The sequence below is a fragment of the Camelina sativa genome, chromosome 12 (genome assembly GCF_030686135.1).
Source record: "Camelina sativa cultivar CO46 ecotype springtype chromosome 12, ASM3068613v1".
Taxonomy (NCBI): domain Eukaryota; kingdom Viridiplantae; phylum Streptophyta; class Magnoliopsida; order Brassicales; family Brassicaceae; genus Camelina; species Camelina sativa.
In genome coordinates, this window is record NC_141891.1 from 13,026,281 (window position 1) to 13,045,007 (window position 18,727).

Sequence of the window (18,727 nt, forward strand, 5' to 3'; positions counted from 1 at the left end):
TTTACTTGCCGTGTAATATTTGTTTCCTTTGTAAATTATTTATACTAACTAATATATAAAAATTATTAGCTTTTTTGGGATTATTAATACAAGAGGAGGAGGAGGAGGAGGAGATTGGTTGTTGTTGACGACGACGCGTTTCCACTTTTGCAATTTTTTTTTAATCTCTGACTTTTGAATCTTGTTCAATCTGAGTTTTTGGGGTGAAGGTTTAATCGTATCGACCTGTACAGATCGATCATCATGGCTGCAGCTGGGAACAAGAGCATTAACGCCAAATTGGTCCGTCTTTTTCTTCCCTTCTTCTTCGATTCTCTTTTGGGCTCCCTTTTGAATTTTGCTACCCGATGATCGTGAAATTGAATTTACAGAAACTTTTGCTATTGTGAATCTGTTTCTAATTTGGAGAATTTTGATCTGTGATGTTGAATTGGACAACTTTGAATCGGATTTTTGTTGTTAGGTTTTTTGTTGGATTATTCTGATTTAGTTGTTTTCGTAACAGGGTTTATAGTAATTTAGCTTGTTTTTGGTTTACTTATTTTTGATTTTGGTTCTGTGTATTTTGGTTAAGTCTTCTTCAGGTGTTACTTGGAGATGTTGGTGCTGGGAAATCAAGTCTTGTCTTACGGTTTGTCAAAGATCAGTTTGTTGAATTCCAGGTTAAAATGCCTCTTCTTCCTATTTGATCATCATGTTCTTGTTGTTGTTTCATATATTTTGTGAATTTGATGTTTTTGTTTATGTGTTTATAGGAATCAACCATTGGTGCTGCTTTCTTCTCACAAACATTAGCTGTGAACGATGCTACTGTCAAGTTTGAGATTTGGGATACAGCTGGTCAAGAACGATACCATAGTTTGGCTCCAATGTACTACAGGGGTGCTGCTGCTGCAATCATTGTCTTTGATGTTACGAATCAGGTAAAGAGTTGGAAATTGATCAGTAGATCTGTAGATACAATTCAGTGGCTTTCTACTAATTTGTGTGTTTTTAAATGCTATCTTCTCAGGCCTCGTTTGAGAGGGCAAAGAAATGGGTTCAGGAACTGCAGGCACAAGGTATTGTCTAAGCTAGGTTCCGATTTTGATAATTATTTTATCACTTTCAGTTACTGGTAGTATCAAGCTTTAGTTGCTTACATGTGGGTTTTACTATATAAATGTTTTGTTTGAATAGGTAACCCTAATATGGTCATGGCCCTTGCTGGCAACAAATCTGATTTATTAGATGCAAGGAAGGTGACTGCAGAGGTAAGCAATCCTATTCTATCCTGACTGTTTTCTCACATTGTGATGTTTTGGATTTTGCTGTCATGTTTAAAATTGAGCTATGTGTTATAGCCAAAAATCATGACGAACGTGTTAAGCTATATATTTTGGATTTCTCACTTGTCATTTTTGACAGGGACCAAACCATTAGGTGACATCTCTTTGTTGTAAAACTACGATGTACCTTAATGACACTAACCTGACAAATCAAGCCACCTAAAAAGACCCCACCCACTCAACAATTCGTAGTATAGGAGTTTTATATAGGTAGTTAGGTTTTCATCAAGCAGTACAGAGCACTTCTCTCTAACATCTTTAGAGACAGATTTAGTAGTTTTCAAAGAGACTTACTTAAGTTATCATCAAGCAGTATCAAGTGCTTTCATAATTAGCTTTGGAGAATAGTTTAGATGTTATCATATGACCGTTCTTACTTATCCCACTATCCTGTGTTTTTTGTTCATATTTTACTCTGTTATGCCAAATGCCAAAAGTGTAGATAGTATCATTTCTCAACGCTGAACCTATTGAAGACTTTGAAATGTCTGTTAGAATTATTGTTGTGCGTTTAAGTTTAATTTGCGACTTGCAAGGGCAGTAAGAAAACATATGATCTGACATCTCTGATGACAAAACATCTTTTCTTCTGTGTGTCAGATGTAAGCATTCCTAATGAAGTAGGCATTATATACATAGACAATATATGCACTCCTTAATGAGTGAAGAATAGCTCGTTTTTTTCAACCACACTGAGCATATATGTTTACAACACTTCTGAATCTCACTGCTTAGCCTAGTTCCTGATCTCTCGCACTCTTGGTTCTTTGCAGGAGGCACAAACGTATGCCCAAGAGAACAGTCTTTTCTTCATGGAAACTTCAGCGAAAACTGCGGCTAATGTCAAAGAGATATTCTATGAAATCGGTGAGCTTTCATAACACTCTGAGAATTAGTTCAAACAATTTTTGTTTCTTGTATTAAACCCTAATATACTTTTAATTTTGACCGGTACAGCAAAAAGGCTACCTCGAGTACAGCCAACAGAAAACCCAACAGGAATGGTTCTCCCAGACAGGGCCATGGATAGGGCAGTGAGTTCATCTTGTTGTGCTTAGTTACATGTAATGGCACACTAGATCTTTTGGTCAGTCACTTTGAAGCTATGGACTTCTGTGTTTGCGTCTCTTTGCTTTGTTTTTGTGTATTGAGATTTGATGTCTCTACTCTTCTGTAAATAAAATCTAATACTCCAGTAACTTAGTGCGTGAGAGGCTAGCTATGGAATATGGATCCAACTGCCACAACACAAAAGCTTTGGAACTCTAAAATGTTATTGTTTGAAATATTAACGCAAACATTGCCGACAAAAAGAAAAAGGAGGAGCAAGCTTTGTCACTTTGTGTCATCGTCAAAAAGGGGAATTTTGCTAACTGTTAAAACTTAAAAGTTCCTTAGATCATAGAAAAATTTTAGCTTTCAAATACAACATACACTATGAGGCTATATAAACTGGCTGTATAATATGTTTCTTTGAAAGAACCATGTATCACGATTTTTTTTTCTTTCTATAAAAGCTTAATTTTGTGAATATTTCCGGTAAACTTAATAAAGTAATTTCTGTTTGAAATTACTGCTTGGTTTCTTAAGAAAAGAAAAAAACATAGTAATAGAGAATCAAAATCTGACTATGTTATTATTTAAAAGCGGTATATTATTTTACCCCAACAAAACTATGTTAAATACGTATGGGTTAAATAGTTGTTTCCGTCAAATTAAAGAAAAAAATATAACTTGTGTTCTTTGTTAGGGTTAGGGTTCATAGAGCGTCAGATCGGGATTCTGTTTTCTTCGTTTGTCTGATTTGAAGTGTGTTTTAAGGAGGGATGGCTCACAATTTCCCAAAGGGATTGCCAGTGTTTCATATGAGAATCTACAAGCTTGTGGAAGATCCTGAATCGGATCCAATAATCTCATGGGGCAAAGACAACAACAGTTTCGTCATCTGGAATCTGGAAGAGTTCGATCGCAGAAACATTGTTGACAAGTTCGATTGCAACAGATTCTCACAGTTTCGCGCTGATCTTAGGCATTATGTAAGTTTTCTTTTATCTAATCGCTTTATCACTTGAGATCTTCGTCCAGTTTTTGAAACTTGCTGCTATATGTGTTGCTACTTTGGTAGGGCTTTAGAAGAATCAAGAAGGGATCTGGGGAATTGGAATATGGAAATGAAGATTTTGTGAGAGGCCATCCTGAGCGTATGAAGACGATGATGATCAAAGCTTTTAGGAAGCACAGGGCCAAGTTTGAAGCTAAAGAAGCTGCAAAGGAAATGCAACGTTTACAGATTTGATCAGATTCAGAATCATATCTCATCCTGCTGCCTGCTTGCATGCATTTATATGAATAACCATTTCCATGAGTTTGTTTGATGATTAAGTTACTTTCTTTTGTATAATACTTTTAGTAGTGGCTGGCTTTGATGCAATATATTTGAAGTTACAATGGCACACACTTCTCTTAAAAGAGACCGTGTGTTTGCGTCTCTTTGCTTTGTTTTGGGTATTTGAGAGTTGATATCTATACTCTTCTGTAAATAAAATAACTTAGTGCGTGAGAAGCTATGGATCCAACTGTCATGTTACTCATGTACAACATAAAAGTTTTAGAACTCTAAAATGTTGTTGTTTTAAAAATTAACGCAAACATTGCCGACAAAAATAAGGGCAAGCCTTTCGCCTTGATTGGAACAACATATACTAGAACATTAGTATTATGCAGCATAAGCATTAAGTTGCATAGGTTGGATGCTCTGATTAATATGGCAGTGGAATATTAGATATTATATTTATATTTAATATATGATATTAAATAAAAAAATATAATTTAAATGTGTTTCATTAAAAGAATTAGTTATCACTCATTGCTATATAATTTTTAAAAATATATATTTTACATTTAATAAATTTTATAAATTGTTATATATAAAAATGTGTAATTTAATAAATTTTAATTATATATACTATAGTGTAACATTAATTACAAATAATTAATATATAGATTATATATATATTTTTAAGTTTATATCTATATTTACATTTTTAATTTCAATAACTTTTTAAAATATATATAATATAACAAATTAAACTAAAATAAAACAATTTTATATATTATCAACGTTATACCCACATTAATATTTTAATGTATTAAATAAATTATTATATTATTTTAAATAATAACATTAAGTAGTTTCTCATATATATTATCTTATAAAAATAATTTTATCTTCTATGAAATCATAATTTTCTGTTTTTACAAAATTAATTAATTATTTAAAATTATTTTAATATATATTAATATTTTAGAGTTAAATGCTTGGGAAATGCTTCAAATGAGAGCATACATGAAGAGAGCATATGAGAGCATCTGCAGCTTCTAAATGCTCCCTTATATGCTCTTCTAATAAATGTTGATTGGATGATAAAATTAAAAAAACTTCTTCATATACTCTTCCAATCATGTCATTTTGTGACATCGTCAAAAGAGGATTTTGCTAACTGTTAAAGGCCACGAATGTTTAAATTTTTATGGTTTTTAAATTATAGTTTTGTTTTTGGTTTTTGCTATAAATTTAAAAAAAAAAAAAAAAATCTAAAGCCATGAATGGTTTACTAGTTTTAAAGTTGATTTTAGCTTTTACATTTTAGTTTTTGGATTTTGGTTTTTACTATAGATATTAAAATTAATAAATTCTTAAACTCAAAAAAATAATCTTGTTGAAAAAAAGCTTTCCACAAAAATCACAAAATTATGGTTTTGTTGTGAAACACTTAGTGGACTCACTAGACCGGCCCATATACTAAGCCATGGGGTCTCGGCCCATCGGCCATACTCAGTCCATATAGCTTCGGCCCATTGGACGAAGCCTTAGTCGGCCATGTATTTCCTTAGTCGGTTTAGCCCTAGACTTGTAATCTACTATATATATATGCATGTAATCCTTGGGAATTATCAATAAGAAACACAAGAGCTTTATCCCTAAACTCTACTTTCATAACAAGTTATCAGCACGAGTCTCTAACCCTAAAACCCTAATAGGCAGCCGCCGATCCTTCTTCCCTAAACACCCTAAAACCGCCTCTCGTTCTTTCTCCTTCTTCGAGAATCTCTAGATCTCGAAGTTCTTTCTGTTGATACTCGAGCATCCTTAGCTCGAGATCAAGCTTTCTCGAAACCCTATCGAGGTTTACACGGTTACTTGGTTCGGGGGTGAGTTCGCGCGCAAGGAGTAGTTCGCGGGAAGCAGATCGAGTTCGCGGCAAGGAGCTCAAGTTCGTGGGAAGCTGTTCGAGGTTCGTGGTTCGTGATATCTGAGGTCTTTAGCTCCCAGATCCTATCCAGTCAGAACCCTAAGGTGTTAAGGTAAACAAAAGTTCGAACCTCCTCAAAATCCTATAATCGAACTTGAACTTAAAACTATGGAACCCTAAAACATCCAAGTATACAATCTAACAAACCTTAAATTTCCCTAAATCTTAAAACTTAAAATCAGATTGTTAGGGCTGTTAGATTGATTGATAATTGCACCATATTACATCAAGCTTAAAATCCGAATTTGGTTGATTTAAATTGTTTAAAGTTGCTTGATTGTTCATGTTGCATAAGAACCTAGAATTGATATTGTTAGGATCATGAGATAGGATTTGATCTAACTGTTCTAGGAGAATTTAAACTTGGATTGTTTCATGCATCATAAATTGAAATCGGACCATGATAGGTTGCTAGAAAATTAATCGCATGAACTAGAATCATGTTCTAGGGTTGAATCCGATAGAGAAGAAATTTTGTTAAATTTCCATAAGCATGAAAATAAATATTTTCGGAATCAAAAGATTTAGGATAAGTTCCTAAATTAATTTAGCAATTATCCAAATATTAAGATATTGAATCCTAGAGTAAAAAGGAAACTTAAGGAAAAGGAAATCCTATCTAGAATTGTTGCATGCTTAGACTATTTGCTTTTGTTGTCTTGCATGCATGAATTTAAACCTAAAACCAAATATGGAAAGGCATGGTTCGATCTAAAATATCGCATGGCCTAAGGCATGGTTCGATCTCAAATATCGCATGTCTTATTGATTGAGTGCATGGTTCGATCTCAAATATCGCATGCTAATATTCGGATGTCTGTTTCTGTTGTATGCAGATGGCAAACCTTAAAAACTTAGACTATCCAATCTTGAATGCTTCTGGTGACAATTACTTGCTATGGGCAATGAACACCAAGATCAACTTGAAGTCAAAGGACTTGTTCGATTGTGTCGAAGAGGGTAACAAGGCCTCGGACAAGAATAAGAACAAGTGTATCCAGCATATGCATCACCACATTGCTGAGAGTCTCAAGAACCAGTACCTATTTATTGAGGACCCTCTCGACCTTTGGACAACGCTTAAACGGCGATATGGGCACCAGAAGACGGTGCTCCTTCCAAAGGCCGAGTATGAGTGGAAACACCTAAGGATCCAGGACTTCAAAACCCTGGACGAATATAATTCTGAGCTTTTTAGGATTGTCTCAGTACTTAGGCTGTGTGGTACGGTGGTTACAGAGAAGGAGCTAATTGATAAGACTTTGTCTACCTTTAGCCCTAATAACATGATTCTTCAGCAACAATACCGGCAAACAAAGTATGCCGAGTATGGGGAACTCAATGAGATGTTACTGCTAGCTGAGCAGAACAATGAGCTGTTGCTGATGAATAGTGCTATGAGACCTCCTGGTACAGCCCCATTACCAGAAGCACACAAAGTGGATTTGGGAAAGAAAAACCCTGCAGAGCCTAAGGAGCCCAAAGAGCCCAAAGAGACCAACTACGTCCACAGAGAAAGACACTACGGCCGTGGCCGTGGTGGCAGAGGACATGGTGGTCGAGGAGGCCAGGCCGGCCGCAGACGCGGTGGTAGAGGCCGTGGTGTCTCCAAGCCACATGCTAAGGCAAAATCAGGTTGTCACCGATGTGGTATGGCAAACCATTGGATGAGAAACTGCAGAACTCCCAAACACCTTATTGATGCATATCAAGAGAGTTTGAAGAAGAATCCAGAAGCTAACTTGGTGCATCTCGATGATGAAGGAGACTTCGATCATGAGAATGATGACCTTCTTGAGACTTCCGATCTCCTTAAAGAGGATGAATGAATTTTTGGTTTTTATTTGGTTTAAATTTATGCTTTGATTGATTTCTATGTATTTGGATAATTTATTTGGTTTAAATTCAAGGATTTATTTTATTTTATAAATTATTTGCCTTATTAAGTTAAAACACAAATGTTGTTTTATAGAAATGGCTGAGGATATGAGTGAACTAGTGGTGGATAGTGGATCCAGCCACACTATTTTAAGAGATAAAAGATATATTATAAACCTCACCATGAAAAGTGCCAATGTTAGTACAATTGCGGGTATAGTAAACCTTATAGAGGGCTACGGCCAGGCTCACGTGTTGTTGCCTAAGGGAACACACATTGAATTAGGTGATGCCTTATATTCACCCAGCTCCAAGAGAAATTTGTTGAGCTTTAAAGATATAAGATTAAATGGTTATCATGTGGAAACCAAGGGTGAAGGGACAAGAGAATTCCTATACATTACAGAGAATGTAAAAGGACAAAAGAAAATCCTAGAGACTATACCTGCACTAGCCTCTGGTTTATACCATGCTAAGATAAATATGATAGAGGCTAACTTGGCAAAGCATAGAATGTTCAATGAGGAGTTCACTCTATGGCATGACCGGCTGGGCCATCCGGGTTCGAACATGATGCGTAAACTAATTAAGAGTTCGAATGGGCACAACCTAAGTGAAAGGAAAGTTATCCCTAAACATCTCACGTGTGTAGCATGCGCACAAGGGAAACTTATTATAAGGCCTTCACCAGTAAAAGTCACAAGAGAGACTTTAAACTTTCTGGAAAGAATTCAGGGAGATATTTGCGGACCAATACACCCATTTAGTGGGTCGTTTAGATATTTTATGGTGATGATAGATGCATCAACCAGATGGTCGCATGTTTGCTTGTTATCCACAAGAAATCTCGCCTTTGCAAAGATGTTGGCTCAGATTGTAAGGCTAAGAGCACACTTTCCAGACTTTCCACTTAAGACTATACGTCTAGATAATGCTGGTGAATTCACATCCCAAGCGTTTAATGATTATTGTATGTCCATGGGGGTGAGTGTGGAACATCCTGTGGCACATGTCCATACACAAAACGGACTGGCTGAGTCCTTCATTAAACGAATACAAATAATAGCTCGCCCATTGTTAATGAGGTCGAAGCTCCCTGTGTCGGCTTGGGGACACGCAGTATTGCATGCAGCAGAGCTCATACGCATCAGGCCATCTAGTGAACATAAGTATTCCCCATCCCAACTATTAACGGGTCATGAGCCAGACATATCCCATCTCAAGACATTCGGTTGTGCCGTTTATGTACCGATTGCTCCACCACAGAGAACTAAGATGGGACCTCAGAGGAGGATGGGAATATATGTTGGATATGAGTCTCCCACCATCATAAAGTATCTCGAGCCACTGACAGGAGACCTGTTCAAGGCCAGATACGCGGATTGTCAATTTATTGAGTCCGAATTCCCTGTAGTGGGTGGTGAGACCAACAAGCTGGTAAAGGAATTGACATGGAATCAAACATCCTTAAATTGGCAAGATCCTCGAACTCTAGCATGTGATGCAGAGGTTCAGAAGATTATACATCTTCAGCAGCTAGCTAATCAATTGCCAGATTCCTTTGCTGACCCAAAGAGAGTGACAAAATCGTACATACCAGCTTGCAATGCACCAGTATGTATTGATGTTCAGAAGGAACACAATAATCAAGTTGCTACAGAGTCTACGCCACGTTTGAAACGGGGTAGACCATTAGGTTCCAAAGATAAGAATCCTCGGAAGAGTAAAAGAGGTGCATGTCAGACCGAGGCTAAGGGAATTAACGAGAGTAGAGACATGGCCGCGGCAAATGATAAGGTACCGGATGGGGTTCAGGACGCTGAACCTCTAGGTCCTGAGAATATTGATAACGATGAGATATCGATCAATTATATCATGTCTGGGATTACTTGGAACCGTAAGGATATCGACGTCGATGATATTTTCGCATACAAGGTAGCACTTGAACTAAATGAGGATCTAGAGCCCACATCTATATTAGAGTGCACTCAAAGCAAAGAATGGCCTAAATGGCAAGAGGCTATTGATGTGGAGCTAAACTCTTTGAAGAAGAGAAAGGTGTTTGGTCCGATCACACGGATAACACATGAGGTTAAACCAGTTGGACATAAGTGGGTCTTTGTAAGAAAGAGAAATGAGAAGAATGAAATTGTGAGATACAAGGCACGGCTTGTAGCACAAGGATTCTCTCAAAGACCAGGCATAGATTATGAGGAGACATACTCCCCTGTGATGGATGCAACGACTTTTAGGTATCTAATAAGTCTGGCTGTAAGGGAAAAACTGGATTTGCGGTTAATGGATGTTGTAACTGCTTACTTATATGGTCCACTGGATAATGAAATCTATATGAGATTACCAGAGGGAATAGAACTCAAAGATAAGAGTGGTTCTCGAGAACAGTACTGCATAAGGCTAGACAAATCGCTTTATGGACTGAAACAGAGTGGTCGAATGTGGTATAACCGATTAAGCGAATTTTTGGCAAAGAAAGGCTATCGGAACGACCCAATCAGTCCATGTATATTTATTAAGAAGTTTGCAAACAAAGGATTTGTGATAATAGCAGTCTATGTGGATGATTTGAACATCCTAGGAACCTCTGGGGAAATCGCCCAAACAGTAGAGTATCTCAAGAAAGAGTTTGAGATGAAAGACCTAGGCAAGACAAGGTTCTGTTTGGGGTTGCAGCTTGAGTACATAAACAATGGCATCCTTGTGCATCAAAGGGCATATACAGAAAAGGTACTCAAGAGGTTTAATATGGAGCAAGCTCACCCATTGACTAACCCCATGGTTGTGAGAAGTACACAAGTGGATAAGGATCCATTTGCTCCTAGAAAGGCCGATGAAGAGTTTCTCGGGCCTGAAGTGCCTTACCTCAGTGCTATAGGAGCGTTAATGTTCTTGGCTAGCCACACTAGACCGGACATAAGTTTTGCCGTGAACCTCCTAGCAAGATATAGTTCTTGTCCGACCATAAGGCACTGGAATGGTATAAAACACGTTCTGCGATACCTACAGGGTACAACAGACTATGGTCTATATTATACTAACTATAACAAAGATGGTTTATGGTTTTGCTGATGCAGGTTATCTCTCCGATCCACACAATGGAAAATCACAAACAGGTTATGTATTTACACACGGTGGTACAGCAATCTCTTGGCGTTCTATGAAGCAAACACTTGTAGCAACATCATCAAATCACGCAGAGATACTAGCAATGCACGAGGCTGGCCGTGAATGTGTTTGGTTGCGGTCCATGACTCAGCATATACGGACGGACAGTGGATTGGAGGACAGCAAAGAAGCAACAGTGATTTATGAAGATAACACGGCATGCATCGCACAGCTAAAGGAAGGTTACATCAAGGGAGATCGGACGAAGCACATATTACCAAAGTTCTTCCATACACATGATCTACAGAAGGCCGGAGAAGTTCTTATTGTGCAAGTTCAGTCAAGTGAGAATTCAGCCGATCTCTTCACCAAATCGTTACCGACAACAACATTCAAGAAGCTCGCGCACCAGATTGGGATGCGGAGACTTAGGGACTTGGAGTGATGTTTGGAACAGGGGGAGCAATGTGTGCTGTACTCTTTTTCCTTCACCAAGGTTTTGTCCCAATGGGTTTTCCTGGTAAGGTTTTAATGAGGCAGCATCCCCTAAGCACATTGCAGCGATCCCATCCAACATAGGCACGGTCGTTCGTCCAAGGGGGAGTGTTGTGAAACACTTAGTGGACTCACTAGACCGGCCCATATACTAAGCCATGGGGTCTCGGCCCATCGGCCATACTCAGTCCATATAGCTTCGGCCCATTGGACGAAGCCTTAGTCGGCCATGTATTTCCTTAGTCGGTTTAGCCCTAGACTTGTAATCTACTATATATATATGCATGTAATCCTTGGGAATTATCAATAAGAAACACAAGAGCTTTATCCCTAAACTCTACTTTCATAACAGGTTTCTCTTTTTCAAAAAACTAGATTTCTTAAATTTAAGGGAATCTAATTTAAAAAAAATATTTGGTGAAAAATTAAATTTTTAAAGAAATAAAATCCAAAAAACTACCTAAAAACTAGTAGTAAACATTCAAGGCTTAAATTGAAGGAGATAGACTTTAAAAACTTTTAAAATTAATAAATTCTTAATAGTCTGATTGGTAAAAATAAATAACTTTTAAGGAGTGTTAAATAAATTAAAGTGTTGAAAGTCCCCTTGTCCCTTGCCAATCACCCCCATAATTCCCTTTAGCAATCGCAGCCTAAGCCCATTAAGAGGCACTGCACAGGAAATTAGGTAATTATGGTATGATTATACTTTCCCCCTTTTCTTCTTTCAGACTTTGGGGGTTAATATTTGCGTTTAGCCTAAACGGTTTAGGTTTCATAGAGCGTCGGATTCTTGTTCTGGCCTTGTGTTGTTGGTTAGTCCGATTTGAAGAGTGTGTTTTAAGGAGGGGGATGGCTCAAAATTTCCCAAACGGATTGACTTTGTTCCATAGGAGAATCTATAAGCTTGTGGAGGATCCTGCAACGGATCCACTAATCTCATGGGGCAAAGACAACAACAGTTTCGTCATTTGGAATCTGGAAGAGTTTATTCGCAGAGACATCGTTGACAAGTTTGATTGCGGCAAATTCTCAGAGTTTCGCTCTGAGCTTAGGCATTATGTAAGTTCTTCTCATCTAATCTAATCTCCGAGAGAATAAAGTTAGAGAAATTGTCTAGATCGCTCTTGGAGTTTTTTAATTGAGTCTTGCTGCTATATGTGTTGCTACTTGGTATAGGGCTTTAGAAGAATCAAGAAGGGATCTGGGGAATTGGAATTCGGACATGAAGATTTTGTGAGAGGCCATCCTGAGCGTTTGAAGGCGATGATGCTCAAAGCTTTTAGGAAGAACAGGGCGAGATTTTTGGCTCAAGAAGCACAAGAGGAAATGCAACGTTTACAGATTTGATCAGAATCATCCGTCGTGTCCTTCTGTTGCGCACATGACTGAATGCTATGAATATTTACAATCACAATCTATAAGCTTAGCCTAGTTCTTGATAAACCAACCTCTTATATATATATATCAATACTTTTCTTTTGATCAAAAAAAAAAATAATCTTCAAAAAAACATAGGGAAAAATGTCATTTAATTCACCAACTTTCAAATTTAGGCCATTTTAATCATGAACTTTCTATATGGCCATTTTAAACATGAACTTTTTGTTGACTCCGAGTTTAATCACAAACTTCTGTTGACCGAGCCAAAACAACATCACGTTAAATCCTCTAACAGATCATCTAACAGAAGTTTGTGTGTCGTTAATTGAATTCTGTTAGTGAGAAACGACGTCGTTTCTGGCCAAAACTCAAACCTCACAATCAATTAAAACCCCCAAAATCGAAAATGAAATCCCTAATTTCCCAAATCATCATCTTCTCATTCTCATTTTCTCACTAGGTCATCTGTTTGATTTATCCATCTTTTCCTTCAGTTATGAGTTGTAAATCTGGGCAATCGAGTGGCGAAAATGGAAACCGCGGGTTGCCATCGAAGTGTCAATGCGGGTTAGACGTTGTCATCTATACATCGACCACAAAACAAAACCCAAGAAGACCATTCTTTCGATGTCCAACCAAACGAGATGTAAGTCATTTTGATTTTATGTTTTCTGGTTCGTTTGTAATTATTATTGTTTGCATTTGTAGGAACATTTGTTTAAATGGGTCGAAGATGGTGTGTATGAGGAGCTTGTAGATGCTTTACCGAAATTATCCATCATTGACAGCGAGATAAGCAATGCGAAGTCTGAGGTTGCAGTGGAGATTAAAGAGTTGAAGACTATGATTGAAGGATTGAAAGAAGATGGAATGTTGAGCAGAAGAGAAATCAAGAAATGGAAATTGATGATCAAATTGTGCTTGATGTGCCTTTGTTGTATTGTCATTACCATTGTGGTCATATTGTTATGTAAAACCAAGAAACAATCATTTGTTCTTGGTTATTAGAGTCTTTTGATAATTAAATGGTACTTTGGTATTGCAATGTTATGTGTTGTCTTGTTATTTTGGTAATGAAATGGTACTTTGGTATTGCAATGGTAATTGTAATTGTCAAAGAAATTTAGGAATGACAACATGAACCAAATTAAACATTCAATTAACCAAACATACAGTAGGTTCTTTAAAACAAAAAACACACAACATAGAGTAGGTTCTTTAAAACAAAAAACACACAACATAGAGTAGGTTCTTGATAACAAAAAAAAGATGCCAAACCAACCATGAATGTAACAGATGCACATCTAGGTGGAACACTCAAACCATGTTGCAAATCGAGCACATCCTTGTTCTTCTTCTCCTCTTTGTGCCCCTTGTCCTTGTGAACCGTGTGCTCTTCTTTGTGAACCGTGTGCTCGCCCTTGTAATCCTCCTTGAGGTTGTGAACCGTGTGCTCTTCTTTGTCCACCGTGTGTTTGCCCTTGTGATGATGCTTGTTGCCCTTGTGATCCATGATGCGGTTGTGATCCTGGTGCTCTTTGTCCTTGTGATGATGCTTGTTGCCCTTGTGATCCTCCTTGTCCTTGTAATCCGACTTGAGGTTGTGATCCTTGAGGTTGTGAACCTTGAGGTTGTGAACCTCCTTGAGGTTGTGAACCTTCTTGATATTTTCGTGGTCGACCTCTTGGTCTCTTTGGTGGACTTGCAACTGTTGGATTCTTACATGCTTGTTTGTTGTGTCCTTCTTCCTTGCAGTTGGAACATGTCATGATTCTCTTCTCCCTTGACATCTTGTTATTTGAAGAAGAGGAAGTTTCATTTCTTCCTTTCCTCCTAGCATAATTGGATGGCCTTCCAAGATTGCCTCTTCTCCATGGTGGTGGCAAGACAGGTAACCTATTCAATCTGGGCCATAGAGGCATCCCTTGGACAGGCTTAATACCTTCCTTATATGTTTCTCTCCACCTCAGCGTTATGTAATAGTCAACAACATAGTTCTCAACTTTTTCTCGTTTTCTAATGATCACACTTACCGCATGAATACACGGGATCCCAACCATCTGCCACTTCCTGCAACCACAAGTCGATGTGTTCATGTCAACAGAGTAATTAACACCATTCACCTCTATCTCATGGTAATTGTCTCTGGCCAGGTATCGAGTGCAACTTTGAGCTCCAGCTATCATCTTTTCAATCTCTGCATGAGCTCTCTTTGTAAACCTTGTCTTCAGCCTACAAGCAATGATATACCTCTTTGCATTTCTGACCATGCACTGCCTTCTAATGTCCTCTAGCATATCCAACAAAGGCTTTCTCCTAGCTTGTCTAATAGTCCTATTGAAAGACTCACTAAGATTGTTGAGGTTGTCATTGCAGCAAGTCCCGATCCTAAAGAAAGCTCTGGACTAAGTTGTCGGATTAGTAACTTGCAGAGACGTATAAGCTTGCAGATTGTACTTCTTTAGTTCCTCCATATTATCTCTGTATTCCCCTGTCGTGTAGCTCCGAGCTATCTTCCAAAATAGACGTTGAAGTTCCTGATCATGGCTGTCCCTCTTCCAATTATCCATAATATGTTTTGCACATTGTCGATGCTCAGCATGTGGAAGTATTCCATGGATAGCTTTCACTAAACCCTGCAAAAGACGATAAAATCATTAGCATACTTGACTAAAATGCTGAAATCAGATGTTAACTTGTTTAAATAATAAAGCACAAACCTTTTGTTTATCTGAAATGATAGCTATATCTGTCATTGAATGAAGACCCAAACTAGTAGAAAGATGCCTTACAAACCATTCCTAGTTATCATCATTCTCTATTTCTACAACTGCCCAAGCAATAGGAACAATCCTATTGTCCCCATCTCTTCCAACTGCAGCTAGAAGGTGACCTTTTATGTCCCACTTCAGAAAAGCTCCATCTAATCCTATAATGGGTCTACAGGTTTTTTTCCATGTTTCTTTCTGTGATTTGAAACAAATATATAACCGATAAAACCTTTGTTTGCTTCCAATTACTGGCCCTGGCACTGTCTCGATCTCAAATTCCGAGTCCTTATTCTGATTTAAAACCTCAGCTTGATAATCCCATATGCGTGCAAACTGTGATTCATGGCTAGCCTTTCTAGTCCGCAAAACCTTTGTCTTCGCCTTTGCACACTGGTCTGGAGTGACCTCCAACTTGTATTCCCTCTTTATCTCAGCAGCCATTTCATTTTTGGTAAGCTTTGGATTCAGTCTTAGCCTCTCATCAAACAATAATGCAATTGAAGACCGCTTCAACATCTTGGTATAACCTGACCTCACACACATATGCTCATTGATATAAACCTTTATTTGCATCTTATGTTTCCTCCTCTCATATGAGCAATAGACTCTCCATGGACATTCAACACCATCCTCATCGACATAACAACACTTTGCAGCAACAATCATAGATTGAGACCTATAAAGCTTAATATCATACCTAGTCTTTAAAGAGTACCTCAAAACTGCAAGCTTGAAGTCCTCCGGCGAGTTATAAGTCTTCTCCAATGCTAGCAAACCCTCTGGATCTTCAACATCTCTATGAGCTGCCTCGTCTTTGTCATTATCTCCATCTTGGACCTCGTCTTCATCGTCAGATGACAAGGGATCTGGAATATTGTCATCGTCCCAGATATCATCACCGCTGTCATCATCAGAAGCAGCTTCGTCTTCTCTAACAACCTCTGGGAAGTCATCTTCAATGTTTAGGTTAATATCTTCTTCAACACCTAAACCATTGTCAGCTTCGTTATCTCCATAACCGATTGCATCATCAACATCATTGCAGTCTTCATCACCATACACCATGCAGTCATCTTCACTGTCTACAACAATGGCTTGCTCCTCCTCCTGCTCAAAATCATCATCCTCTCCACTTATGATTTTTTTTCGTTTTCGAAGGCAACGCTTAGCTTGCTCTTTATTTGTGGCAATAGACTCTGATACGCCTACAAGGGGTTGAGCATCAACTCCATCTCCGAAAATTATGAGAGATTTGCCTTGAATGGGAGCTTCAACTCCATCTCCAACAACACTCTGCGATTCGCCTCGCGGTGGACCTTCGACTCCCTCTCCGACAACACTTGCCGATTCTTCTCGCCATGGTATCAAACTCAAATTCGACATTTGGGGCAGACGAAAACAAATATGGAGCAATTTGAGGGAAATGGTGAAATAAGAATTTAGGGTTCTCGATTTCAATTTGGGGATTAATTGATTTGAGATTTCTCTCTTCTCTAAATGACATCGTTTTGGTTAAGAGCTCGATTTCATTACATATTGAAACGACATCGTCTTTGTTTAACAGAAATCAATTAACGACAGTTAAACTTCTGTTAGATAATCTGTTAGAGGATTTAACGTGATGTTGTTTTGGCTCGGTCAACAGAAGTTTGTGATTAAACTCGGAGTCAACAAAAAGTTCATGTTTAAAATTGCCACATAGAAAGTCCATGATTAAAATGGCCTAAATTTGAAAGTTGGTGAATTAAATGACATTTTTCCCAAAAAACATAATTAATTACTATAATTTGTTATAAAATAGAAAAAACAAATATATTAATTACAAAAATACTCGATTTCGGCAAATAGGAAATAAAGATTGCAAAACAACATGAGACTTGTGAAGAATATGATGAATGAGATGAGATGTCTCACCTAAATGTTTGTTTTAATTTATACTAGGTAATATCCCGCGCATATACGCAGGTTGTTGTATTACATATGTTAATTTATTTTAGTTTATTTAATTATATGAGAATTTTTTGAGAAATTTTTTTAATAAAATTTTTAAAATGGTATTTTTAGTGTTGGTATTGAAAAAATGTATTTTTGAAATTCTCATTAAGAATACATATATAACAAACAAATCTCCTAAATGTCAATAATACACTTTATTTATTTAAATCATAAAAATTTACTATGATATTCAAAATTTACATTAAACATTTAATAATTAAATTGCAATATTATTTTTGAACTATCAATTAAATATATTTCCTATAAAATCATATGAAATGCAATTAAAAATCCCAAATATTAATTTAATTTTTAATCTCTTTTATATTCACCTTAATTTAAGCTATTAAGCTATATTGCTAGGTTAAATTCTAATAATAATCCAAATTCTAATGATTACTTATAAGATAATAATCCAAATTAGATAATGGAGATGAATCTTTAAAAATAAGAACAATGTAAAATATATATCACGCAGTTTCTAAAATTAAAATTTAGCATTAAAATTTACAATGATATTTCATTTGGTTTTTTGTAACCCATACAACAAAAATAAGAAATCAAAAACAAAAAATTGAAAAATGATTTGAGGTATTGTGGAAGAGAATGAGAGAAATAGAAGAGAATGCGAGAATAGGAAAATGTGAAAGTAAAAGAATGCTAATATGAGAGAATGAGAGAATGCTTATTTATATGATAAAATTGATGGAAGTTATAAAATAAAAAGTGAGTGCATAATTATAATTTATTGTGTTTGAATATAATTGAGTGGTGGAATATGATTAATGAATAATTTCTTTTATTTTCAGTTATAATTTTATTTTAATGTGTGAATTAAATGTATTGTGTTAATTGGGTCTTAAATATTGTTTAAGCAATTAGCATTAAATGAAAATCAACCAATAAGGAGAGAGTGAAAATGAATGGAAAAAGTCAATTATATATATATATATATATTAATGTGAATTATTTATGTGGCTGACTCATTTTTACACATTGATTGTTTAAAAGGAATATGAACATCTAATTCTCAAATAAACTTAATTTGTTTTGTTAAAACCAACATCTGTGAATTTAAATTTAAATATGAAAATTTTAAAAATAAATATGAATAGATTAGAAAGGCAAAAAATACAAAAGAAATATTATATTTTTATATAAATAAAACAAAAATTGAAAAAATGTTAAATATATATAATAACTTCTAAATTAAAATATAGAATCAAACTCTTACAACACATATGAGATATAACAACATTTGATATTGGTGGGAGATAAAGAGAGAATGATTACTTATAAGATGATAATCCAAATTAGATAATGGAGATGAATCTTTTAAAATAAGAACAATGTAAAATACAGATCATGCAGTTTCTAAAATTAAAATTTAGCATTAAAATTTACAATGATATTTTATTTGTTTTTTTGTAACCATACAACA

The 18,727-nt window shown here is 36.4% G+C and overlaps 4 protein-coding genes and 2 pseudogenes across 4 annotated transcripts; 5 read left to right on the forward strand and 1 right to left on the reverse strand.

The window, feature by feature from the left end:
* The first annotated feature begins 50 nt into the window (after positions 1-50).
* LOC104731594 (ras-related protein RABF2b) lies at positions 51-2,647 on the forward strand. The gene is given in 8 exon segments (XM_010451020.3): positions 51-282; positions 585-662; positions 756-923; positions 1,013-1,061; positions 1,180-1,253; positions 2,102-2,195; positions 2,286-2,317; positions 2,319-2,647. Coding segments are annotated over 8 exon segments (582 nt in total). The 5' UTR covers positions 51-243; the 3' UTR covers positions 2,367-2,647.
* A 156-nt stretch (positions 2,648-2,803) lies between these two features.
* On the forward strand, positions 2,804-3,781 carry LOC104731595 (heat stress transcription factor A-4a). The gene is made up of 2 exons (XM_010451021.3): positions 2,804-3,364; positions 3,454-3,781. The coding sequence occupies exons 1-2, from the start codon at positions 3,155-3,157 to the stop codon at positions 3,622-3,624; spliced, it is 381 nt and encodes a 126-aa protein (XP_010449323.1). The 5' UTR covers positions 2,804-3,154; the 3' UTR covers positions 3,625-3,781.
* Positions 3,782-4,649: 868 nt separating this feature from the next.
* Positions 4,650-7,571, forward strand: LOC147930469 (uncharacterized). The gene is made up of 2 exons (XM_087477544.1): positions 4,650-5,693; positions 6,478-7,571. The coding sequence occupies exon 2, from the start codon at positions 6,478-6,480 to the stop codon at positions 7,468-7,470; it is 993 nt and encodes a 330-aa protein (XP_087333670.1). The 5' UTR covers positions 4,650-5,693; the 3' UTR covers positions 7,471-7,571.
* Positions 7,572-11,748: 4,177 nt separating this feature from the next.
* On the forward strand, positions 11,749-12,734 carry LOC104731596 (heat stress transcription factor A-4a-like). Its single transcript, XM_010451022.3, has 2 exons — positions 11,749-12,199; positions 12,317-12,734. The coding sequence occupies exons 1-2, from the start codon at positions 11,837-11,839 to the stop codon at positions 12,485-12,487; spliced, it is 534 nt and encodes a 177-aa protein (XP_010449324.2). The 5' UTR covers positions 11,749-11,836; the 3' UTR covers positions 12,488-12,734.
* Positions 12,735-13,016: 282 nt separating this feature from the next.
* On the forward strand, positions 13,017-13,528 carry LOC147930470 (uncharacterized protein At1g43920, Chloroplastic pseudogene; annotated as a pseudogene).
* A 296-nt stretch (positions 13,529-13,824) lies between these two features.
* On the reverse strand, positions 13,825-16,674 carry LOC147930471 (uncharacterized; annotated as a pseudogene).
* Between the last annotated feature and the right edge of the window lie 2,053 nt (positions 16,675-18,727).